The following is a 26732-nucleotide window of genomic DNA, read 5'->3' as shown; positions in this document are numbered from 1 at the left end:
ATTCATGCATGAGATGATTCTCCAGCTTTATTTAAGATCTGTGCCAATGTGCTAACAGCATTAATGAAGTTATAAAGAATTATGAGGGGAAATCAAATTTGCCTCGCCACTTGAGCGCCACTAAAATGCCAAACAATAAACTACCAGATTGCAAATTAGATCAGTAAAAATATCAAACACATTGCGGTGCAGGAAAATCCATAATTGCATTTAGTGCCTGGCCTCTCCTGGGGGAAGAGACACTAAAGATCATCAGCAGGGCTACACGGGAGCTGCTATTGACAGAGCGGTAAAAATCGACAGGCTAACTAAATAAACACTCCAGGCTCCATTAAATATTCAACGGCTGAGATTTGACAGTCGAGCATGCCTGCCTCTCTCCACTGGCTTCTCTTTGCCACACATCTCCCTCTCTCCTCTCCTACTACTACACCCCCACCCACTTTCTACTGTGACTCCTGACAGCAATAAATGATGCGGTGCCTGAGGGCGATGCTCTAGCGGGAGGCCTGGGAGGATAGAGCAGGAGAGCAAAAGAAATAAAGGGGAGACAGCCTATGACCAATGGCTATTAACCAAGGTCTGAGACAGGGCCCTATGACATCCGCTGACACCCACCCCCTCAACACGCTTTCATTCTCCCAGACTCGCACGTGCACAAACACTGTTGCAAACCTGACAGACAACAGCTCCCCTTTCCTATTTTTTTTTTTGCATACATTTTAATACCACAAAGACAGCCCACAGAAAACCGTAGGAAAAGGGTTGCTCTTTCATCCTGCAAACGTAATCACAATTAATTTGTTCAATTTGATAGAGACCTTAAAACAGGTGGAGAGAAAGAACCTTCGCATCTTAAGCCATGTAAAACCCCTCGAAGCCTCCTGGCGAGATCATATGCATTCATCTGCTGCTGCAAGCAGAGCCGGGGTTATGCAAATGAGAGATGACAGTGTTATTGTGCAAGGAATATCAATGGAGTAATTACTGTTCCATGTCGGGCTATTGGCCCTCCGCTGCCGTGCCCAGCCTGCATGTTTCATTTCTCAGCAGCCCTCTCATGGGAGAGATGAGCGGCGTGCTCTGGAGAGCAGAGCTAATAATGGCAGCTCAGATACAGCCGAGGCTTAGACGAGCCCCGGGGTTTCTGAACCGCAGACTGCTAAACGTTGCAGCGGTCTCGGGAGGGCCCCCCAGCAAAGATGAAATGATTAAAAAACCCAACCTTCCTGACTGACAAGCTGACCAACCACCTCTAATCTCTGTGCACTGGGTCAAACCGCCAAGGCCCGATTCAATCGAAACACCGGCTGAACTTTCTGGACGTTTGCTGAGGATGATTCTTAGTGGGGAAGTTGGGAAAAAGAAGAGCAATAATGGCAGAATGAAGTAAATGTGGCATGCAAAAAAGGAAACAACTGGCTTTTAAAGATTTGCAAACCAAAGGAAAAAAGTCACAGGAATAGGTAAATCTAAAACCTGTTAGAAAACCTGTTAGTAGCTGCTTTGCTATTTTAGTGTCAGTCTAAGATCACAGCCTTAAGTTTTGGCATGAGTCCATAGAGCAAGATCCTCTGGCAAGTATAGTGTCATTAAATTTAAAGCCCAATTTTGCTAGTGTTTAACATGGCACTCCACTCAACATGTGAAAGTGGCGACTGTATGTAAGGTGTCAACTTTATCACATTTTACATGTGAGTGATTGTCTTTGAAATAAGAAAAAATACTGAGAGGCCACAAGTTCATCTGATGCAGGGAAGGCGAGGCGAAAGGAAAACTTCAAAGAGGTGGAGGACGTTGCAGAGCCTGCAGCAGCGAATTAACATACCAAGCAGTGAGAATGTCACTCCCAAACACCTTAAAGAATTAGCTTCCTAATCGCTTTCTCTTAAAAAAAAATCTGTAAACTTCTTTGATTAGGAGGATTCATTGGATAAAATTGGTCTAAAAACAAATGACTTACTTGAATAAGGGTCATTAAGGTCTGTCTTTGGCCACAATATTTTTGGAAACTCATATATCCTACTTTTTTTTTATTTTTTAGAAATAATGGGTGTTAGTTGTCTAAAAATCTCCAAATATGAATCTTGCTATATCCTGTTGCACTAGAAGGTGGTAATTAACATAAACAAATGCAAAATTATTTATCTTCATCGTGGTTAAACCAGCATCAAGTCAAATTTTCCCTTACAACGACTGCTGCTCATGTTTTCTCTGACATGATTATGGCTACTTTTTCTTTCTGACTCTTCTTTAACTTTGTTACACAAAAAATGTAAGTTATTATTCCATCATCTTACATTACTGCTTAAAAGAAACAATATTTATATTTGACAATGAGGTGGCAAGTGATACATTCATTAATATTAACTACAGGTTTTTTTTAGATAACATTTTGCAGTTAGTTCTAAAATAAAACAAGTGTCATAAAAAAAAGGAAATAAATAAATCAGTCAGTTCTCTTTCTGATCCTAAAACCTTTATATTCCAATACACAAAATAATCATCTCTCAGCCAAATACCTGATAAAATCTAATGATGATCGTCATTTCGTAATAATATAATCCATAAAATCTGTGCTGTAATCTTGGGTGGTGCACATACATGACAGGAGCAGGGTGAGTAAGGAGGCTCATGTGGTGCACTTGCACCTTCACACCATTCATTTCCAGGTCAGGTGCACCTCTCGCCATGTCCAGACACCTCATCCATCTTGCAAGCAAGGACTGGCTTATCTCCATACTTATCTTCACAGCAATAATTCCAACTTAAAGCTCTCTAGCCGCGAGCAAATGAGCGGGCAGGGCGGGAACTTCAGGGCCTGGTTAGTAGGCCGCAGCACTCCTTGTACCGAACGGGAACAGAACGAGTCAGCTTATAACAAAGAGGAGGTGTTAAAATAAAATGAAATCTGGAAATCTGATTTTAATATGAAAGCATATATAAAGAAAAATAAATACTTTTATCAACTAGCCTACACAACAAAAAACAAGTATCAATGAAGTGTACCTCTAATGGGATCTGGTACAAAGCTGGTATGGTTTCTGGCTACACAAATCCATTAACCCAATCAGACTTTTCCATCTGACAAGCACCAAGCTGAGTCACACAACGTCTCATGCTAAAATAGAATGGGGCTGCTGAGCATCTGCACTCACATACCAAGAAATTCACTGTAAATGAAAAAGGCAAACAAAGTTACAGCCGATCAATGCCTCGTTCCAGTAGTGAACAGGAACGGAAAATGCAGCGATATTTAGGGCTGGAAAAACAATCCATTGTTTATCTGTTGTGTTTTATATTCTGTGCTTGACTCCAACTCCTGCTTGCATTGTTCTTTTTATTCGGCTCCCCTGCCTTTTTTCTGGAATATTTCCTTTAGTTTTACTGCAGCAAAGAGGACTACAACAGAACTGTGCCTTCCCAAGAACTGGTTTCTGGCAGCTATAAATCTCACTGTATGACTAACCGCCTCTTTTGTTTATCATGCCTGTGTCTTTGCTTGATTTCCCTTGAACGAAGCTTTGATCCCACTAACCTTGTGGATCCTCACCATAAAGACTTACCTCGTGAGGACGTTTTTATCGCCCCACGGCTCGATGCCAGGCATCTGCACGGAAGTACAGAAAAACAGATAAAGTTGCCAGTTACCAGCGAGGGCAAGGAGGACAACAGACACTGTGACTAAAATGTTTTTAAAGGCTCTCCATCAACCTTGGGTTATGGTTTTGGACTCGTAAGGTTTGTAGATTGGCATCAAAGTATCTTTTTTTTATAACTTTTCAAACATCTAATCATAATATCTTAAGCTAAAGTAAAAAAAATGCAGTTGTGTGCACATCCCGTCAGACATCCACATTATGTTTGTACAAATACAAAATTCTATCCAAACTTCTTATGTAAAGGTGTAAGAAGATTTTGCTGCACATCTTTCTGCTTACTATTTTAATCCAAGTTTTAACTAAGGATATACGGATCTGAAGGGGAGTTGCTTAAGTTTTACACCCTATGATAACGATGAGACATTTACTTTAAGAAAAGACAGGAAGTAGTGCCTAATTTGTTCTGTTTCACGATAAAACCAGCAAATAACGATGGCATGTTGGATTTTCCAGTGGCATTTGGTTTCAAAAACCTTCCACCTTTTTTGAAATTGGTTCTGTGGAGCATTCTAAGTATCTCAATAAAAAAAATGGTGACAGCTGACGGACAAGATGGAAAAGCTTAATTAGGATAGAAAAGCTGGCTACAGCTAACCAAACAAACTCAAAGTTTTTATCTGCTTCAATTTGAATGGATATTCAACTCACTGTTGCCAATTTGGCAAATTATGCTGTTTAGCAGATTTTCAACTGAGGTCAGATGAGGGCATTTTAGATTTTCATTTTTTTTTTTTTTTTTTTTTTTTTACATGAGCTGTGCAGCCCTGTCCGGTAAACAAAGGGAATTATTGAGTCTCAGAAAGTAAGCTGAATCATGTTGTAGTTTTTAACATGGCCGCCTTGCAGCAAGGAGGTCCTAGGTTTGCTCCCAGCGTCTGGTCATTTAGCATGCATCGTTTTTGTTAAGGTTATAGTATTAAAATGTTTACTAGACGTAGCTAATTTCTCCTGCCGTTTTAAAGGTTTTGAAATTATATAAATTTTACTATTAACATTTGAGCAATTTTACTAAATATAGGGCTGGGCATTAAAAATTTGGTGACTTTTTCCTATCAAATCCAATTAGTCAATAATTTTTCTTTCTTTCTCAAGTTTCACAAGAAAAAATGTTATATTTGCCCCTGTTGGGAGGTGACCTTCATTTAAAGAGCAAAAAAAATCCAAGCTTTGAAATTGTTTTTAAGACATTTATGTTTCACAGCCAACAATTAAAATATATCACATTAAATGTTTGCAGCTTTTGCTTTTTACACATTAAGCTAATTATCAGTTATTAAATACACAACTGAGTACAAAATATCATCAATCTGGTGTAGCTCAGAGTGATGGAAGCCCAAGAAATTCATTGGTGGAAAAACTCCCCAAAATTCAATCTTTATAAAAAGTGAAATTTTATTGCTTGATAAAATCGTGTTATACTAACTCAAATTGAGTGCATATTGGTACTTTTGCATTTTTGGGTAAAATTTGATTGCTATTGTTTTACAGTGCAAGCTTTTTTGTTGTATACCAGCCAGCAAATTAGCCAAAGCTGCAAGGGCTGTAGTATGTGACATGTAAACTGTATATCAAATGGTAAAAAAATTAATTGGTCAATAAAAACGGGCTGACGACAAATCTTAAAAAACTTTAGTGACCATGCATGAAAGCACCGATTGATCTGCAATTGCTGTTCTCATTGAAGCATGAAACAGCCTGACAACTACAGCCAAAAAAACCTGTAAACCGACCAGAAGAATCCCACACCACTATGTGGTCATCTTCAAAATGAATAATGCCTGTGCAACAGTGCTACTGATCCTGCCCTGGAATACAGAGTGTAAATATGAATATAAGTTAGACCGCTACTGAAGATCCTTACTGCCTACAGCTATCCACATCTATAACAACTTGTTGAGGAAAGGCCCATGAGTTACTTCAACATTTATTTTTTCCTTTGTGATTGATATCATATTTTTGAATAGAATTAAATAATGTATACATGATTGTTATACTTTTTTTTTCATTGTCCTTGTATTTAGATTTTATAAAATATATACAAACTTTTGATGCATTGCCTCCACCCAGTGTACATAAATCATTTAAAATATCAAATTAAACCAACAGATAAACTATTCTGTACTCACTCCTTTTTTGTCCCGCCATCATTGATATTCTTCTCTTCTAAACGGCGGGTCAAGTGTTAAAAAAAAATGATATGAATATTTTTAGCAGTTAATATTGCCTAGTTTACCAAAGAGCTGCTGACAGAGACAGAAAAGTGAGAATATCATGACTTTGTTTAGCATTAGTCACTAACAATGCTAAAGTTTCGATATAAAAGGCATCTATTCAGAGCTTCCTACCTGCACTAAATTAGCATTATTTCACAGTTTTTAATGATCATAGTCTGCATTTTGCACATCTTTTCCAAAATCTAACATATGTAGAGTTGCTAGTCCAGCCTAACAAAAGTACTGAAATATAAATCAGACCAACATCTTCCACAATGAGTCAGGATTATTTTAAAACACAGCTTTTAACCCTTTAAAGCCCGATCCAAGAATAAAACAAAACAGAAAATTACTTTTTTTTGGTTTGAAGTCCTTATTTGGCCTTTTAACAAAATATGTAAAAAGAAAAAACAGAAATACATTTTTTATATTAATAATTTATTACTATGCGATAAGTCAAGATTATTTTTTGAGTAGTCTTCTACTGGCTGTTATCAGGTATATCTGATTGTGTACAATAGGATTTTGAGCAAAGTTTTTACCATTAAATTACGCAAAAGGTGTCAGACGCAAAACATTTCAGAAACCGTATGTATCAAATACGATACATTTGGCATTACAGGGTTAAATAAAAGAAATATTTAAGAAAATTATATTTTCCATAGATTCCTTTTTAAAACTGCTCTCACTGTTTTCATGAACCCCATATTGTGTACTATCTCATCAGTTGTGTGAACCTCATTGTTGTGGAGGATTAATGGTTGTGTTTTTGGAAATAGTGCTCAGCAAAAAAAGCTTACATTTACACCAAAAAAAACTACATGCAAACACATAAACCAGCCGTGAGCACTGATTCGTTGGCAGCGGCCTCTCTCTGAGCAGGAGACCACAGGAATTGTTTATCACTGCAGATCAGAGTGACTAATCAAAAGCAGGTTTTCTTCTTGAACCTGTGCTATGTTAAGATGTTTCCTCATCCCACACTGAGACATGTATGTGCCACGGCATGACCTCCACTCCTTTCAGTATCTTGTCAACCTACAGACCACAACATTACCCCCATGAGGGATACTTTACAAAAGACTTCAAACCTCCTCGCTCTTGGGTAGCAGAATGCAGGGAACCATATCATACTCTGGACAAATGTTCCCTTTTGTTCTAGTTTATTTATCCAACCCTTAATCTTAATAATTAACAGATAATGCATGTTTTTTCCTCCACTCTGCTCTGTCAGACTTGAGTTCATACATAAGGATATCAAAGGAATAATTATAGTAAATAAATAAAGAGAAGAACAACCGTAGAGACGGGAATGAAATTTGATTACCAAGCAAAGTAAGAATTTCCATTAGCATTTGCCAAAGTCCCATTAAATGTTATGGGCACATCAAGGCCCACAAAGCACGTTGGTCAGCACAGTGGGAGTATGACATCTTAACACTGTGCAGGGCCTCGTTTTGGACCACGCAGGCAGCTTCAAAAGAACATAACCTTCAAGAAAAACAGTCTGTAGACCTAAACCATGCAGGGAAAGCACCTCTCACACAAAGAGATAAATGCTGAACTGATTTACCCCGAAGGGGCGCATATTGCTTGATGTATTAGGGTTAGTTACCAAACATTTCTTTGATATGAAGCAACACAAAGCTGAACCCGACTTCCAGACAGAAAGAGTCTGATCTGTGCGTAGACGATCACACAAAGCTTAGAGAGAAGGACATTTCAAAGCCTTCTCGGACGCTTGTCAGTGCACTTTATTACTTCCTTGAAATATCTGGAAAAGAAGAACGCTTCAGCAAAAGAAAACTCTTTAAGAGCTCTGGGTGTAAATCTCTTTTAATGCCTCTGATCCCAGAAGCCTCTGGCTGTTTTTGCCTCCCTACTGTTCCCTCATTACGCATCGTCTCGGAGAAACGGCCATCTTTTCCCTTCGCCTTCGCAAGCACTGCAACAACTATAAGTGGTTGTCTAAAGTCGTAACCGTACCGACTGTGTCTGCCAAGAGTCTGTCGCCTGTGCTTAAAGCTTTTCCCTCGTCTCTTTCTGTGGATATCGGTTCGAAGTAGTTACATCACACCACCAGAGATATGATATAGATGTCTCTGGTGGTGGAAAAATAAATTCAGTGTGGATATTCCTACAAAAATATTCATAGAATATTTTTAACGTTCACAGAGAACAAATTGTTGGATCAAGAATTTGTGATTATGATAAGTAAAAGTATTTGTTTTGCTTCTGTGGTTTCTCTTACACTAAGAATAACTTTAAAATCAAAATCCCAAAGGTCCTCCATCTCTGCCCCTGGTTGGGTTAGTTCCTGGTGAGATGTTTTTGTGCCGAGAGGCCACCTCTCTTTCTTATCTTCCTGTCATCTCTGTGGGACGGCAGGGCAAGACTCCTTCTCTGGCTCCAGAACCGCAGGCTTCCTCTCCACGCCAAACCACTGCTCCACACTGGATGTACTCTTTGAGAGGCTGGTTGTTTAGGGTGTGTCAGAGCTTATTAGTAGCAAAATACGTGAAAAAAGCAGAGCTGGGTGAAACTGTATTTGCAAAAAAAAGGGGGGGTTTATGGGACAAGGGAGTGGGGTTTCCCACATAAAGTTTTGGTAGATGGACAGAACATTCAGACAGTGAAAAATAACGATGAGAAGGTTAGGTTGCTCCATCTACATTTGGAAAAAAAAAACTGCCGTTTTTGATTTGCGAAACCTCATGCTGCTGATACCTGATGCTAGATAAGATATATGATGTGCATGAAAATTCTTACAGACCATCTCATCAGCCATTAGTATGGGCTGGAAGTCAGTGCATGTGTGTCCAACTATCATATTTCTCCCCATTAAAGATAGGTTTTTCAATCTTTGAGTCACAGAAACTCACACAACCTTGTGATCTAGAAACTGTCTCTACTTTTAGGAGCAGGTTTTCCAAATACGCTAACATAAATACATATTTAACACTAAAATCAACTCTAATCACATCTGTTTCTGGCTCTAAATGTCTTTCAAACATTTCTAAGTCGCCTTTATTTATAAGAAGCACCTCAAGTCCTTCCAAAAGAAAACGAAAACGAAAAAACAAAAAACAAAAAATAATTTTGGATATTTCTTATGCTTTTCTGTAGAGTCGGATTATTAATTGTATTTTCAATATATTTGTAATTTACCCCAAATTTTGGTTACTTTAAATAAGACTAATTTCTCACTCCAGATGGCAATAATGCATTAAAACTGGCTTTGCTGTCACATGCAAGCGATGTGAGTAGAAGTCATCCGTCTTTCATCAATTTCAATTTATCAATTTATCTTTATTGTCATTGTCACAAGAACAACGAAATTTAAAAAAGTGCCTTCGATCAGTGAATATGCTTAAAAAACAAAACAAAAACAAAAATCACTGCCACCACCATTTACACATAATATAAGAAATAAATAACAATAACTGATACAAAACAACTAATAAGAATAGTACATTCTCACACACATCATCCATGATGATTAATGGTTATTTTTGGTTGCATTTAGTTTTGTTTTCATACAGAAGTAACAGTAAAGTTCTGCCACAATAAACTCTGGACAACCAAACCTTTGAGGTCTTAAAAAACTAAACCCTGAAGTGAAACATATACGCGCAAAGGAAGTTGCAATTATGGCCAAAAAAAACAGCGATTTTCATTTTTGGCAAAAATCCTTCAGCCATACTTTAATGTCCTCCTTTAACTTGATCTATGATCCATATTAACAATGAATAAGAAATTTAAAAAGGTTGTAAGCTTTTTTAATTTTTCAGAGGTACCGAATAAACACTAAGGTATAATAAGATGTGAGAATAATGCACAAAAATAAGCTGTTTGTTTTATAGGTGCATGTTTCTCCTGCTGAGAAAGATTATTGTCATGTCTTTTTTTTATATTTATTACCATTTGTCGAAACCATAGCCCCATTATGTTGACTCTAGATCAGTCCATGTTTGATCCAAGACTTAAACTGGGTTATTTATAAGCTAATCAACCAATAGATAAGAGTTTTATTAAGTTCTCAAATTTCTTACTGTATTGTTTTGCAGATATTACATGGAAATACAAATGCTGATCAAATTCTGGTGTTTTACATTATTAGAAATGTAACTTTTACCGTGTCTAGTTGGTTCTTATGACTTTATAATTAGACTGCTATAATGTAAATTTATATTATCTGATATTAATTTGACTTGTTTGTCTTGTAAAGCTCTTGCAGATGACATCTTATAAAGTGATGCTAATCTATCTGGTGTATGTTTCATGGGATCTTGAATCCGTTATTACAGTTTCGGAGATTTATTAAAACTTTTCAAAAAATATATATATGATTTTCTAGCCTATAGGTCTTTAAATTACTTGCAACGTTATTTGGAATGGCACATTCACATCATTCGCATGCCTCTGTCATCTGCTACTAAACGATGACTTTCATTTGCCCACAAGACAAAGTAATAATTACTGGAGCTGAAGAATCTGCTGTTTAAAAGAGATTGCAAAGACTGAAAACATGAGTGAGAGAACATTACTTACAAACTGTGGTGAGACCAAGAGCTATAATAAAATCATGAATGGCAGAGTATGTGTAGATAGTCCCTTACATGGACATAGTTGTGGGCAACAAGAAAAATAGTCGGCATTCTCGGGCAATGAACCTGCATGAAGCTGGGAGAATGTTAATAAGGATTATGGTTGATGTATTTATAATAGTCGCCGCAGAGCCTAAGTGTGTTCTGCCACCATTTCTGAAAAAGGCTGAAGCTTCTGCCAAGCAATACTAATCTCAGCCCTAATGTTGAAGAAAATATGTCTTTTTGTCACACTTAACAGCTTGAATAAATAGGAACCAGCGCGAGAAGCAGATAAAAGGTTCTGTCACTGCTGGGCAGAGTGAGTCGCTAAGTGCCATAAAACTTTTCTGAACATGAAGAGATGCTGATGCCAGAGAGCGTTCTGTGACCCCTTCCAACCTTAGCCTGCTGCCTGGCTTCTGGTTTGTGTAAGCGCCGTCCAGCTGAAAGCTACCAGAGGACTTCATGTGTGTATGTGATGTTTCCAAGGAGAGATGGACCAATTAATCTGATTATAGTCGCAAATCCTCTGACATATGTTGGGTTGTCTGAAACCATGTGCCGTACAGATGTGTGTTCATGTGTGCGTGAGCATTTATGTACCTGTGTGTGGACATGATCCACAGACGCTGCAAAGGTATGGCTCCATGTCAAAGTAAAAAAAAAAAAAAAAAAGATCAAGATCTTGGCGGTAGCTCCAAAACCAGAAACATTTACAGATCACCACATGTGACATTTGTAAACCTTTATCGATCTGATCAATGGAGGATTGTTTTTTTTTAAAAAAGCAACGACTATTACAGAGCTGGAACCGTATGCAAATCTAGGCTCGGGGTGAGTGGCTTTTCTTGGAAGTCGTAACGCAACAGTTCAAAGTGCCTGAAATGAAATACGGGGTAAAATAGTAAACCGTCTGTCAAGTTTTTCGCAGTCTGTTTAAAAACACAACACTTAAACAGTCCCTTTTCATAGGCAGGGCCATGAATATGCCTATTCTAACAGGTTATCCTTTCATTTTTTTCAGTCAGTGATCTGACTCAGTTGCAGCTAAGCGTGTGTTTGTGTCACCGACTGCAGCCGGCTCCGAGGGGCGGGTAGGAAGTAGAACGAGGGGCTGACAGACAGAGCCTGATACTGCACTTCCACCACAGGCCAATCCCCAGCTAACCCCTGTGCTGACAGCCAGGATGTAGCACTCATCCACAGGCCACAGTCTGGCTTCTGGGGCCCAAGAAAGGGAGAGCAGGGAGAGTCAGGAGAGGGCTGCTTGGCTGATGATAGAGAAAAGGAGGAGGAGGAAGGCGGCTGGTGGTTTGGGTGGCACGCACCACTTTTATGCCATTAGGGTGAGGCGCTGCCAGCAGCATGTCCGACACTTGGCTGAGTGACACATCAACGACATACATGAGAACAGGCATATAGAACATATTCACCCACACATACGCCAGAACTTTTATATAGAAAGGAGAAAAACAATCAATGGGGAGCCAATACTGGGTCCAACAAAAACCAAACAGTTGATTGTATTTTCGCAAGAAAAATAAAGCATGAATCTTGTAAAAAAAGAAACTCATGTAGGAAACTTCTCAGACAGGCCTAACATTTATGGGTCATTTATTTCTCTGATGCTGGAAAGGTTTGTCTCATTACAGATTTCTTTCATTTTTGCTCGTGTTTTGTTAGATGATCCACAGAATGTTTGCATCTGGCAAAACGATACATCTGTGAATAGAAACATTTTTGCAGTTGATGATTTTATTTATAAAAAAGTCCAGGGTTACTTTTTGGGATATTTCTAAGCAGGCTTGTTCTATTTGGAAAAGTAAACCTTATGCCAAACTTGATCTAAAAAAAATATCATCACATAACTGAAAAGTGATAATCTGTCTTGTCCATTTCTATGTGGCCCTCTCTGTATGCAGATTCATTCAGGTTTGGGAGAAATAACTCCCTCTTAAAGGTAAAACCACAGAATCTGGATCAGAATTTGACTAAGTCAATCAGAAATCCTTTGTTTTTTTGTTTTTTTTTTAGAGGTGACCTTGCAGCTATGCTTCAAACTAGGGGTGTAAATAATAATCGCTTTGTATCGATGCATCGATCCAAAAGCCGACGATCTGATGTATCGACACGTCCGCAAGATAATCGATTCATGTTTTTTTTTTTCCTCCGGTCTATTTTTATCCATTTGCTCCTGGGCGTAATTCTCCCTCCCGTGCTGCGGTGGCGCTAAACCTATTTTGCCCTCCTACCTCGCTTCTTGGTTATACTCTTACAGCAGTGTGTTGCAGTAAGCTTGACACAGACATTTTTAAATTATGCTCAATATTGCAGCGTGGTCTGAGCTACACACTGTGGGTCTAGATACGGCTGAGGCGGCGAGAAAGTGGGGGCGAGTTTAGTCGGACGACGGAGGGACATGAGGGCCAAAAAGAGCGGAGATCCAGCTGGAAAAAGGGTCCCAGCGTTCTTGTGCAAATCGCTTTTCTAGTGGGTCAAACTTTATGAGTTGTTTTCCGCAATTTCGGTCATAAAAACAAAACAAGCCGGCCTCCTGTCTGCGGCACTGTTTGCGGTCAGCTACAATTTGGGAGAGGTGCAGCGGAGCGTCTCTCAAGGGGGCGGGGACGTCGACACTCTGGAGCCGAGGTATTGCATTGCACTCATTGCACTGATTTTCTGCAGTATTTTTGCAGTATTTTTTGATGCAACTTTTCTACTTCTGTTATTTGCTGTTGTTTCTAAAAAAATGCATAACGATATTACAGCTTTCATTGATTTATTTCAAACTTGAAACTTTGTTTAGCCTGCAAGGTGTAAAAAAAAAAATAATAATAAAAAAATTGTTTTTACCGATTAATCGATTAATCGAATCGAATCGAATTGTATCGTGGTGTATTCTTGAGTATCGAAAATAATCGAATTGTTGGGTCAGGAAATCGATATTGAGTCGAATCGCCATGATGGATGTGATTTACACCCCTACTTCAAACTGTGTCTGACTAGATAAGTCAAGTTTGTTGGGGTTTAAAATTGTAGACGGATGGACAGAATTTTCTTAAAGCTTTTCTGCTACAGAGCTAAATGTTATCAATCAATAAAAGTCATCCAGGCAGCAAACCAGAACCCTAAATCCATCACAGTCTCTGCCCCATGTTTGGCTGTTGATCTAATGCTGGTTTTAATAATAATGTTCCATTTGTTGTAGATATAACCACAGATAATAAAATTCAAATGTATCTAAAATATTAAACAGGATATTTTTTTTTAAATTAATTAATTGAAAAAGATGGTTTCTTTTTTGAACCAGTCGAGTAGTTAAAACGATGCCACTTGAGGAGTTCTGGTAGGACATATTTATTGATTAAGGAGGTTTTCAGTTAAATGCAAAACACATATTGTACAATTTTGGCTTAATAACCCGATCTGACTTGGTTGTCCTTCAAGCAAACGGAGTTTATAAACTCCACTTTAGGATTAATAGATTATTAATTTAGTCGATGTGTATGTCAATAGCTAATTATTCATAATTAATCTAATGGATTATCTAAGCCATGCTTATTTTCAATGTATAGAGTGATTACTTTTTTACTTTGGTTAACTTTCCCCATATATATTCATTATTTTAAAACTACCATTTGATTTTGAGTGTAAAAGCCAAAGAGCAATATACAGCAAATATCTGTTGAAGAGGAAACACTTCTCAAGGAATAGTATTGATAACATGACCTCCTAAATCCTTGTTTAAAAAGGCGTTTAGCGGTAATTCTAGTAAAATAATTTATCCCTTTGGATCAAGCGTTTCACAAATCACAACCTGCTTTAGAGAATTTAATGTTGTTTGATTGGTTGTTTCATATAACGAGTACAGCTTTAATCAATCTCACAGCTCATTATTTTCAACACAGCAAGGAAACAACTGAAGAAATTGCTTTTTTATATGCTTTTAATTAAGTGTTCAAACACGATCCCATGAACATTTTGGGTGCTTGTAACATTATGTTGTGTAATTATATAATCTTTGACATAATTCAGAGTATAATATACATACAAGTACGCTAATCAATAAGCTAATATGCCACTGTTTACATATATATGGATAAAATGGATATGTTAATTATTTTTTTCAGATAAATTATTAATAACTGGACAGCAAAAAGCTCGTTAAACTTTTTTTATTTTTTTATAAAGAATTAGATCTTAAACTGTGCCACTTAAGGACTTCTGGAAAACATATTTACAGAAAAAAAGGTATATTTTTTACATGTTACTGCTATGAGTAGGCTGCTCTTGTTAGACTCTGTATATTCCAGTTGATGATTAATTGATTACTAAATTAGTTAATAGTTATTTCAATAACTTATTAATCACGATTACTCTGATTTATTGTTTCAGCCTTTTTATATAAGTACCAAATTAAAGAAGAAGGTTACTAAATAGCAACGTGTAGGTATAAAACGGGAAAAATAATAGCCAATAAGGTGAATAAACCCACCGCCTATGAATTGACATAATGGCATTGATGAGAAATATTGTGGTGTTTTAATATCATGAGATCTAAAGCTATAAGGTTTTGTTCCACCGATGCTGTGACACAGCCATTGAGGAACCATAAACTGTGTAAATAATGCCCTCTGCAGCAGAACTCAATGAAGTGATGAATGCTGAAGGCTCAGAGGCCAGCGGTGAACCCAGCTGCATGCTGAGAGACGGCTCCGCATAGACCTGGAGATGTTCTTCCAGCTGGGATCCCAACACCACAACAGAGCTCCGGTGTCAAAGCGTAGCTCCGGCCTGAGGCTGGGACAGGCCTCCCCAAGTGAGCTTACGCCTTCAGGGCCAGCCTTCCAGCCGACATGCTCCCAGAAGGGGGGTCGCTTAACCCACCCACACAGAGAGGGAGGCAGCAAGAAGACTGATTACAGTTACCTCATACCACAGATTCTCTTTTTATGTTTTACCATTTAAGCTTCAGTTTGCACCAAACCTCAGATTATTGTCCATGTTTTTTGTTTTTTGTTTTTTTTTCAAGGGATTTTCAGCGACTAAGCTTTTGGCTAGAGGAGCAAACTTTGATGAATAGAGCAAACAGCTCGGCCTTCACCTGCAGCAACCCATTTTTCTTATCAAGGAAAAACGTATAGATTTTTCTATTCAGGCAGCTCTATGAAATCACATATAGAACAAAAAATGTCTATGTTTTATCCCCTTATCCATCCTCTTCATAGACACCAGATCATTTTGCAGCGTTCAGGAGACGTGGAATTTCCCAAGAAGACGTATTGCTGCAGCTTTCTGGGAAATATTAATATCTAGCCTGCAGAGGAAAGGTAAAGGGAGAGGAGAGGGGATGGGGGGGGTATGCAGCAGAGATGTGGGGTACAGACAGTCAGTATCATGCCACTGTGCCTATTGCGGTCACTGCAACTGTTTCAACCATGTGATAGGGATGTCTTTTTCCTAGGGGACACCAGGGTGCCTGGGTGGGAGGGCCGAGAGTCCAGAGCTCACTGTCATCTCAGCACAAACTCTCCTGTCATCACTGCTGCACTGCAGATTCCCCACATCTGCCTCGCCTTACGCAGCACGGCACTGCTCTCACCAAAGCCCCGTCGTCTCTGCCTTCCTCCCACATCTCCACTCCCCCATCAGGATCATCCAAATATTTCCCCTCGCTGCTTTTTGAAGCTTCCATGGGTCACGGGACCTCATGCACAAATCACACTGGCTTGCCGTGGGGGGGCCGGTCAGAGAGGACAGGAGGGAGTCAGACGCAGAGAAATCCAATCTGCACTGTTTTCATATGAGGTTATTTTTCTTGCCAAGGCAGCCATCACCAATCAGCAGCTGGTTCTAAACAGCAAGCTTAGGGAGCTCCTGCTGTACCGGTGCTGGTCCTGGCAGCTGATCCCAAAAATATTCCCAGGACACGCTAGGGGAAGGGGAAGGGGTGGTGAGTAAATTCAGAGAGCCTGACAGCCTGCAGTGGTTTAACATGGGGGTTAGCCCCAAATACATATTTGGGTTTATGTTGATGGATGGATAACAAAATCCACTTCATTGTTTGCAATAAAACATAGACGTTGACACCACTTTTGCTGCGGTGCTGAATTATGATGTAGCAGGAAAAAAAAAATTAAAGAAGCCACCAAACTCTCTGACTTCAAAGTAAAACACTACTTGAAAGGATATGAAAAAAATTATTATTTCTATAAAAGGAAGGCATCATATGGTTATTTGTATGAAGGTTAATCCACAGTTATACAAGGTTTTGGTATTGAAACATTTGGTATTTTTATCTCATCATTCTATAGTTAAAACGGTTTTCAACAAAATGCCAAAAAAATAAAAAATATTCATTGAATCACAACTGCTTCATTCCCAAGAGACACAAATTTATCTGCTGTAAAATGTTTTGGTAAAAATCAGGTCACTGATGCACTGGAAAAGTAATGAATTCCTTTCATTATAGTGTTTTCAAGCTACTACTAGAGGTAACAAGAAGGATATCCAACTTTCTTAATATATGTCAGTATTCAGGCAGCATCAATTCTCATAAAGTTATAGGAGACTTTCATCGACTGGACATCTGAATGTGTCCCTTTTCCCAAATGCGTACCCTGGATAAAGGAGGAAGACTGTACAAAAAAAAAATATATATATATATATATATATATATATATATATATATATACATATATATATTGACAGAAATTTTAATCTGTATGCTGAAAACTACTATTTACCTTTTATTTTCCTAAACAATAGTCCTCTCTACGAAAGTCTCTATTCCAATTATAATTAGATAGCAAATTATGTATACTCGGTAATGATGTCATCAAACAACTTTTAGGAACCTTCATTTCAGCTGGTAACTAATTTACTAGCTGGGAAGAAGAAGTAAGAAGTGCAGACACTGTATATCTATTATGTAACAGACTTCAGGCTTATCATTCAGCTAATTAACCAGCTAATGGAAAGAGCACAAGAGAAAACTCATAATATTCCAGTTAATAAGGATTAGAAAAATATAACCAAATCTAGCTGGTATTTTTGCTACATGTTTTTCTGTCTCAAAATCAAAATAAATGTTATAGCATTATTCTAACTGTAATAATCGGTATGTTGTTTTATTTTTCTAACAGAGACAATAATCTTTTTTTTAAATCTAATTATGAAGATAGCTTTTCATTGCATCAACCTCATATATTTTCATTTATAGTTTTGTGCTAATGCTGTTAAAACTGGTATTTCTAAGTTATCACACGATGAGGCTCCTTCTGGGCCATTCCTAAATTTGAGCAAGAAGGCTCAAGTACTTCAGGCAAAAATGCCCAAACAGAGAGAATATCAGGTAAGAGCAGACATGAGGAGACGAGTCGGTGGGGACCTTTCCCTGACACCCACTGAGCGCCATCAGCTCATGGTGAGCAGAGATTCCAGGCTGGGAACCTGCAAGTGCGGGGTTAAAGTAATCACATTGGTCTCACTGCATCTGATCTGCAGTCTAACAGACTTCCAAACAGTTGAATGAGTAAATAAAGAGCCCCAGGGGACTCCCGCTGGAGCTGGATTACCAGGAGGGGTGCACGCACAAAAGAGACTGGAAGCCCCACAACCCGATAGTGAGCCGCAGACAAAGGCCTTGCATTGGACCTCGACCAGGGAACCGGCAAATTTTATTAATCTCATCCTAGACTGACTCGCCTGCCTTTGCAACACCCATAGCTGGTGCCTGTAAGCAGGTACACACTGTGGAATGTCTCCATATATGTTTAACCCTAAATGTGTCAAGAAAACTGTCAAATCTGCACAGTGAGATGGTTTCTTTCTACCTGTTTGAACATGGTGTCAAAGACCCACTATGGACGTTAGAGAGAAAGGATCACATAGCACGGGTCTCATGCTCACTTGGCTGTGGAGGCCAGGTCCAGAGGCAACTAAGGGCCGCGACATTCTGCAGCCCCAACCCACCCCGGGCCCCATTCTTTCCCTGTTTCTGGGCCTGACACAAATAAAAGGATTAGGAGCCCCCGTTTCCGTCAGACCCTCTATTCAAGACAAAGCTCTGACCGGCTTAGTGTCACACTTAATGATAAAAGTGCAAATCTCTGTCAGTCACTTTGGCCAAGAATACTGGTATTTGGGGGCTAATCTCATTTGATGAAGATTAAAGGATTTTTTTTTTTTTTTTAAGAAATGATGTATTTGTGCAAAAAAAAAAAAAAAACACGAGAAGATCTACACTGCAGCAATGCAGCAGCTAAATTTGACATATAGCAATGAGGATGAGCTGTATCTTCCCGCCTTCAATGTGAGGATGTGGAAAGAGCTCGCTTTAGAGACAAAGAAAGAGAGGAAGCAAGTCAGCATATACATACAAGCGTGCCCACACCCTCACTAAAACCTGGGCTGAATGTAGACAAACACAATGCTCTGCCCATTCGCATGCCGAGCTAGAATGTGTGGCATGAGTGTGAAAGTAAGCCCTGGGCACACAACAGTCTCAACGCAGCACTTGCCACCACCATGCCAGTCCCCTCTTGTGTATCCGTGAAAAGCCTACGTGTTGGAAAAACATTCCAGAGGGGGGATCGCATATACACAGTTGGGGCCAGGAGCCGCATCGTGAGCCAGCAGCAGAGGCCACGTCTCAATTTCTCATGTACGTTCGATCGGGCTGCACAGAAGAAACAAGTGTGGGCTGATTCCAGACAGCAAACTGAGACAAACAGATCGGAAATATTGCTGCATAAAAACTGTAAACGTGTTAGAATAAATTAAGAGAACAGAAGCGGTAAAATCTGAGTTGAATAATTTAACAGGAGCAAAAATAATGCAGCCAGATTTGAATGTAATTTAAACTGAAAACATTTGCTGAGTATGTGTTCCTCCACTGGTTTCTTTGAAAGGACTATTATAGGATTTCACAGATTTAGCCAAAAAATCTAATTTGTAAATGGCATTTAATGGCTTGTGGTTGCCCTGCTTTTTGTTATGAAGAGTCATCATGCTGGGAAAATAAACCTGAAGGCCTGAGGATTTTGAAGCCACTATTAAAAATCACTGCTTTGCCGAGCTGAGAGCTTTCTTTCACCCTCTCTCTCCCGTTGCTGATCAGCGCTCACGATTGACTGACGTGTCCCACTGGCTGCCTAACAGCCGGCTTTAGGAGATGAGGTTAAATTGTGGCTACCAACAAATTGCATGCTTGAGTTCCTCTGCATCCCATCGCTATCATGCAATGTAATGTGAGCACACCAGGCAGATCCCTCTGCAGATCCTTCTCCTCTGCTGCACAACACCCCCACCGCCACCCCATAAAGCCACAGAGACCTCTTTCCACATCTCTGGCCATCAGCCTGGTCTCTAAAGTAGTGTTGGGCATTACCATGGTTTCCTAAAGGGTCCTACTAAGTGCTCTGAGTTTCAAAACACTTTGTACACCCCCCTGCACCTCCTGGCAAATGCACTCTGCACTTAGTGATTACCACTAAAACATATGACATGAGTACTGTTTTGGTGCAAAAAGACATCTTAAGAAGTCACATCATATTTAAAAACATCTTACTATCTATACGGAGCATCCAAAATAAGGTCAAACATTTCAGACCTTTTCCTTTTAACAAAGGTAGCATTTGCAACATTTTCTGAAATTGGATATACCGTATAGAATAGACGAACTTACAGTGTTTTGCAGAAGTAGTCCTACCCCTGGACCTTTTGCCACATTCTATCGCTTTACAACCAGGTATTGGAGTGTATCTTATTGAGATTTTTAGATCACAGATCAACTTAAAGTAATGCATCCTTTTTAAGGCAATATCGGGGCAAGTCTTTTAGGTATTTCTGGACCAACCAGCCATGTTTAGAAACAGAATTTCTTACCCATTTTTGATATTTCTTAAACTGTTCAGGCTCAGGCAGATTGGATGGCATCTATAAACATCTTTTTCCAAAAATTTCGACAGTCTCTATCAGATTTAGGCTTCAACTTTGACAAGGCCATTCTTACACATGCACAAACCATATAACATTATATCTCTGCCTGTTTTTAAAATGGCGTCCAGCTAGAAGGTCAACATCCAACCAACTACTAAGTTTTTTATTTAGCCTCCTATAGAATTTCCATGTATTTAGTTCCTTCTATTTAATAATCTCTAAAAAGCCTTCGCCCTCCAGATTGTATAAAAGCTGCTCCCAAGCATGCTACTGCCAACACTTTGTTTCACCATAACAGTGGCATGTTCAGGCAGATTTGCAGTGCAAGGTCGAGCTGTGGATCTCCACAGAAAAACATTCCCATTGGCTGCTGCTCTCCTTGCTGGCCTGAGAGTTACGGTAGATTGCCATCCCTGGGTGTCATGCTGTTCTGCCATTGTTTGAGTATGAGGGATAGAACAGTCCAGAACTTTATCCCTGACATGTCTGCTGTTTTCTTTGGTCTTCATGAGGCTGTTTGTTCACTGATGTTCTCTAACAAAACCTCTGAGGCCTTCATAGGACAGATTAGATCCCACACAGCTGAGGAACTTCCAAAGGTAATTTGTTGTACTAGTTTTCATTTAAAGGTGTCAGATTAAAAGAGACTAAATACAAATGAAAACCACAATTTTAAAATTTTAAATCAGAACTATTTTCAAATAACAACTACTTAATATATATATCTTTTTTTTATTTTGGCGAAATATTGAGGATTAAAATATGTTTCTTTGATTGCCAGATGGATCGGGGGGAAAAATAAAAATCAGGAACCCAAGATGACGCAGTGATGCAAATAAACGCACCCCGACAGGTCTTTAATGGCTCTTAATGTGTTGGAAAGGAGGGGAGCTTGGTTAGCAAACCGTGAGATGACAGATGATGCATCCTAGTGTGCTGCTGGGACAGGCCGAGCCATGTTGACATAAAACCCAATACTTCCTTAGTGAGGAACGGGGCCAGCTTCAGCCAGCTTCTCACCGATCTCCAAAAAAAAATCCCCTCAAAGCCGAAGCAATATCATCTACCTCTGTGTTTCGAATGTGATATTTATCTCTCTGCAGAGATCTTGATTTATTTGCCATAGAGCAGGATCTAAAGAAACCTTTTTTTATCCTTTTTTTAAAGGGATATTTAAAGGTAGAAAAAAAGGTGTAGGGAGAAAATGTTGCTGGTAAGAAAGCTCCACACCTGGCAGGGTTAAGGAGCATCTTTAATTAGGTGCAAAACTCTTCAGTTGGGTTTACAACCATCCGACTCCATTCCTCTATATTCCTTTTTTTGCCTTTTATTCTTAGCTTGCATATTAGTGCACTAACAGCGCTGGGCGACACAGGAGTGTCCTGGAGTGAGTAAAGCACACACACACACACATATGAGATGAGCCAAAAGAGAAACCAAGCCGTCAGCATCTATCCTGCAAACACACACCAGCAGACAGACACAGACACACACACACTGCGGCAGCGTCCCGACCACGGCTAATTAAAAAACAACAATTTCACAGGAGGGTACTGCAAACTGTTCTGAAAAAGCACCTCTCAGCACACCGGGGGGATCCTGCAGAAAACACTGGGAGGTGAGACAGGTTCTGGGAGCGCCGCTTTTATGGCTTCATCACTGGTGTGTTTTCTTATTGCTTATACTGCTGTGACCTGGATATTTTTTTTTATTTATTTTTTTTATTTTTTTGCTTACGGCTTGAAAAAAATCAGCTTGTTGCTTGTTCTTGTCTGTGAATGAAATGCAAATTAGAATGAAATCTAGAGCCAAAATATGTCCTTATTACTATAGCATCAAACTGACACTAAAAACAAAAAAAACATATATAATTAAACTGTAACAGCAGGACCCCTTAAAAACAAAGCAGCAGGGTGTAAAATATAGTTAGTAAATGTAATGTTTTGCAGGTAGAGCCTGTGGCACTTTCTAACAAGGCAGTCCATTATAAGGGTGTTGTCCAACACTTGGGTCGAGTGATAGGCCTTATTACATGGCTGCCTTCAAAGCATCAGCTTGGTTAGAGGAAAAAAATCCCTGTGGGGAAAAAGATCTCCCTCTTTCTAATGATGTATAATTGACCTCCCAAACACCAGGGCACAACAAACTCTCCCGGAATGGTGTAATTCCACTCTGGCTTTTACATACCGCTCGTCTCGTTCGAGCTTGTTCCTCCTCTACGGCTACGGCTGTCACCCGTCTGACAGCTCAGCTACTAGCCTTTCAGACCATCCTCATATTTTCTCCTAATATTTGCTTCACAACTCCGTATTGACAAGCCTTTCACTCAGAATTTCGTTGGATCTTCCTTATCACAAGAAAAATATACCATTAAAAAAATAAGGGGACCAAAAAAAGACAATGTATGTGAAAAGGATAAAACAAAAGCAATCTTGTTAGATTATAATAGCAATACAGGGAGCAAGGTGTTTTTGAATTGTGTTTGTGGGAGTTTCAATAATACAGAATGCAATTGTTTTCCCTGGTCTGCATTTAAACCTTTTAAAAAGGTGCAAAAAAAGGCCCTGCTTGCCAATGACTTGATTTATTATAGCTAGTGAGCGCTGATTACGGGGCATGAATCAGTTGCTGTTGGAATGTAATTAGGCACGAAGACCTCTGTAAGGGGTTGGAAGTCTCCTCACAGCCCAAAGCAGTTTGTGGGCTGACAAATGCATCTTAAATGGCTGTCATAAAAGTCAAAAAGGTGCCAATTACATCTTTAAGTATCGCATCAGTGAAAATGGAATAAACATTGGGAAAAAAAAAAAGGAGATAGAATTGTACTGATTGTACTGGTGTTAGACAGCGACCTGGTAGCTCTTTTATGTCTGGGAGAGGTTAACAGGAAAGGACAAAGATTTTAAAAATGCATGAAATATTAGAGTGTGGGAGTAGGATGGCGTGCAGACTTTGATGATCACTATTGCCACACAAGCGTATCACATTCAAAACAGAAAAACAGGAAATATTAGGAAAGAAAACACACACTTCTATTGCAAAGAAGATTTCTAAAGAAAATGGCAACATATCTATATATATCTATATAGATATATATAGACATTACTTTCAACTATATCTTATTTATTTATTTATTTTTTTGCAAATGACCAAACTTGAAATGCACAAAACTGAAACAAGTTGGACAGAAAGAGATCCTTCTGTTTCAGCTTCTAGCCACCTCTGGGCCGTGACGCCATGATTCTGGTTTCCCCTGGTTACTGCTATGAATTTTCCATTGTTACCGGCTGACTACACTGCTGTCTTGAAGCTGGGTGAATAGCAAGCATGGCAATAGATGTAACTCTTTGTCACTTTGCAAGGTGTCTAGCAGAGAGCCATAATGTCCCGGTAATCGAAGGAGAATTGCTTAAAAGAGCCGGACACAAAAAGCTGAAAATTCAGTGACAAGCATGAAAAGCAGTCATGCAATGAGAAACACGGGAGCACCCCAGGGTCTTCACAGGCCAAGGAGCGGCCCTGTAATGCTGCTGCTACACTTCTTTCACTCAGTGAGATATTTTAATATTTCTATTGAATTAGTCTGTCCTGTGACAAAATATGACATTTTTTCATTTTATTTTATTTATTTATTTTTTGAGAGAGAGTAAAAAAATCTGTTTAGCCCAATCCCAGATGCTGTGATGGGCCTTAAATTGATGGTACCATGATCAAAGTGGGAAAAAAAAAATAAGAAAAAGCAACAGGAAGTCAACCTTTTTAGTATTATTTTTATATTGCTATTAACAAATCTGAAAATAATGGTCTTACTTCAAATAAATTTAAATAATAAAAAATTAAGTTATTGATTAGTCTAATAAATGTAACAATAATAATATGAATAATACACTTTTATAATACATTTATTTATTTATGCCATGCTTTTAAAATATTTACGTTTGCGTATTTTTGAGCGTTATTCGGATATACGCAAATTGCGCAAATTTGAATTGGCACAGGTGGCTTTAAATCTCACGTAATGAAAGAGACGAAATAATTCAAGGCGCATTTCGTACGCTATTCGTTAGGGGAAAAAAGGCAAAAAAAAAAGAATGCATTAAAATTAATTTCAGAAAAAATAAAATAACTAAATATATATAATGAATAAAAAAATAGCGGATCGTATACATCAAATAAAGGTAATAGGATATGTCATAGATTTTAATATTAAGGCTTATCGCCTTTAACTTATATAAAGAAAAAAATAACTTTAGGGAGAATAAATCCAGGCGCGCTGTTTTTAAAAAAAAAAATGTTTTTTTTTAACTATGATTTATTGTCAATTTTCAAAACGATTTATGAGGTTGACGGGGAAACGACCCATGATTCAATTCGAAAACAGCGTCAAGGAGCGGAAGAAAAAGCGACTCTTTCCGCCTCCAGATTCTCGGGTGTGAAGCGGGATCAGAATGCATCTTCACAGGCAGTGGGTGCAGAGGCTGGCGTGGAAACACCGTGGGTTACTTTAACAGTAATCCAGATGAACCATCACCGTTCTGTCGGTCGTAGAATTTAATCAAAATGTATTTCTTTATTTTTTTTTTTCCCTAATAATAAAATCAATATTTTATCATTTAAATAAAAACGATCTGCACAAATCATATTTATTTCTATTATTATTGGAAACATTTTCTAATAATTCTTCCCTCTAAAATGGGTTTCTGAGAGGTGAGCCCCTCAGAAGGCCTTCAGAGCAACCAAAGCAATTTTATTCAACAAACCCACAGAAACAACATAAAGGAAGGAGAAAAAAATAAAAGAAAAAGTGGGAAATAACCAAAAAAACTCCCACCACCTCGTCGGACAGTAATTGTGCTTACTGTTGGTAGTCGTGTTTGCAGTAAAGTTTCCTTTCTCTGAAGTAACAGCTGGTGGTGAGAGGCTGTTGACACACGGTGCACTGCAAACACTCTTCATGCCATGAGGAGTCGTTGACCCTCATCAGGAAGCGGTCGGAGATGGGACGCTGGCAGCCCTCACACACGGATCTGTGGTGACAGTCGGAGCCTGGAAGAGCAGAGGGAAGGCCTGAATTCATTTCTGCACTGGCTATAATGTTGGGAAAAATCATTGCATAATACATTAAAAATAAGATACATATCATCTAAACAGCAAGGCCTTAATTAACATCTTCTAAATCCTGCAGGTAAAATGTAAATAAAGACTCAATGCATCATTTTCTGCATCTGATTGCACTGAGTCATTTTGGTTTTTTGCATTGCTGTGACATAAAAAAATGCAGGAATGCTAAAAGAAAATAAAAAAATTCTAAATAATAATAAAAAAAAATCCTCACTTGAGTGCACTTGAGTCTAACACCTACCGAGCATGACTCCCAGCGTGGCTTGTCCCGATCGCAGCGGGTGATCTTCGATTTTTATGCCGTCCAGCATGATGCGCGTCTCGGACCGTTCCCCCGCGGAGAGGCGCTCCAGCGACACCAGACCTGTTGCGATATCCATAAGAATATGGGTGAGAGCTGACAAGGGAAAAAACGAAGGAAATCCCGGCCTCTTAAAGCTGTCTGGAGGGGCTTAGTATAAGTGGGCGAGCTGGGAAACCTGTTGGAAACTCCGAGCGGCGCGCAAAATAAGAGACGCAAAGATAAAAGGAGAAAAATGCGACTTTTTTTTCTGATGCTCGTCAATAAAACACCCTAAGCCGGAAGCGTGGATCCCTGATATGTCAAAGACGAGCAGCAAACAAACATGGTAAACTCTGGACAGTCACCTGTTATGATTGGAAGACCGAGGAAGCTTTATCTTCTCCTCCAAAGCCGACGTGTGGAAAAAAAAAATAGAGGGAGCCGCAACAAAATGACTTCCCCGAATGACAGCCTCGCCAAAGAGGAGGAAAGGGGAAAAAAAGAGAGAAGGGTAAAAGTTGACACCAAATCCAGAGATAGCACAGTGCGTATATGCAGATGTCCCGGTAGTAACTCTTTGGAACCAACAGAGACGGTTGGCTGCTTGTGCCCCCGTCGCTGCAAAAGTCTGAGATCAAGATTGAAGCGAGTAGAGATCCTCCCACTTCTGCAGGCATGGCTACACTTTTTTTTTCCTCCCTCCATTCACTGCCATTGGAGTTCTGTTAGAGCTGGTTACAGTGCGCTCTTCACAGTCCAATAACAGCCCATGGATCAAATCAATAATAATAATAATAATTATCAGCGCAATAATGATGATAATAATATCTGAAATAACACTAAATGTGTGTGCATTGTGATTTAAATAAGAAAAAGAGGAGAGGAGAGATACAATAATACAAATCAAAACAAAACACAAGAC

The 26732-nt window shown here is 39.0% G+C and overlaps 1 protein-coding gene across 2 annotated transcripts in view; it reads right to left on the bottom strand.

Annotated features, from left to right (window-relative positions):
* Positions 1–26451, bottom strand: part of lmx1bb (LIM homeobox transcription factor 1, beta b) — a 64984-nt gene extending 38533 nt beyond the window's left edge. Inside the window, exons 1-3 of one of the 2 annotated variants that reach the window (XM_038287587.1) lie at positions 26176–26451; positions 25769–25891; positions 25266–25452 (exon numbers count right to left, since the gene is read on the bottom strand). In XM_038287587.1, coding sequence (XP_038143515.1) covers positions 25266–25452; positions 25769–25838 — 257 coding nt within the window. In that variant the 5' untranslated portion in view covers positions 25839–25891; positions 26176–26451. Of the gene's footprint in view, positions 1–25265; positions 25453–25768; positions 25923–26175 lie in introns of those variants that run through there. The other variant, XM_038287586.1, reaches the window with a different exon arrangement.
* Between the last annotated feature and the right edge of the window lie 281 nt (positions 26452–26732).

The sequence above is a fragment of the Cyprinodon tularosa genome, unplaced genomic scaffold, assembly GCF_016077235.1.
Source record: "Cyprinodon tularosa strain WSP-4 unplaced genomic scaffold, ASM1607723v1 ctg240, whole genome shotgun sequence".
In the NCBI taxonomy this organism is placed as follows: domain Eukaryota; kingdom Metazoa; phylum Chordata; class Actinopteri; order Cyprinodontiformes; family Cyprinodontidae; genus Cyprinodon; species Cyprinodon tularosa.
The sequence above is the reverse complement of the archived record's forward strand: the minus strand, read 5'-3'. Positions and strand labels throughout refer to the sequence as shown.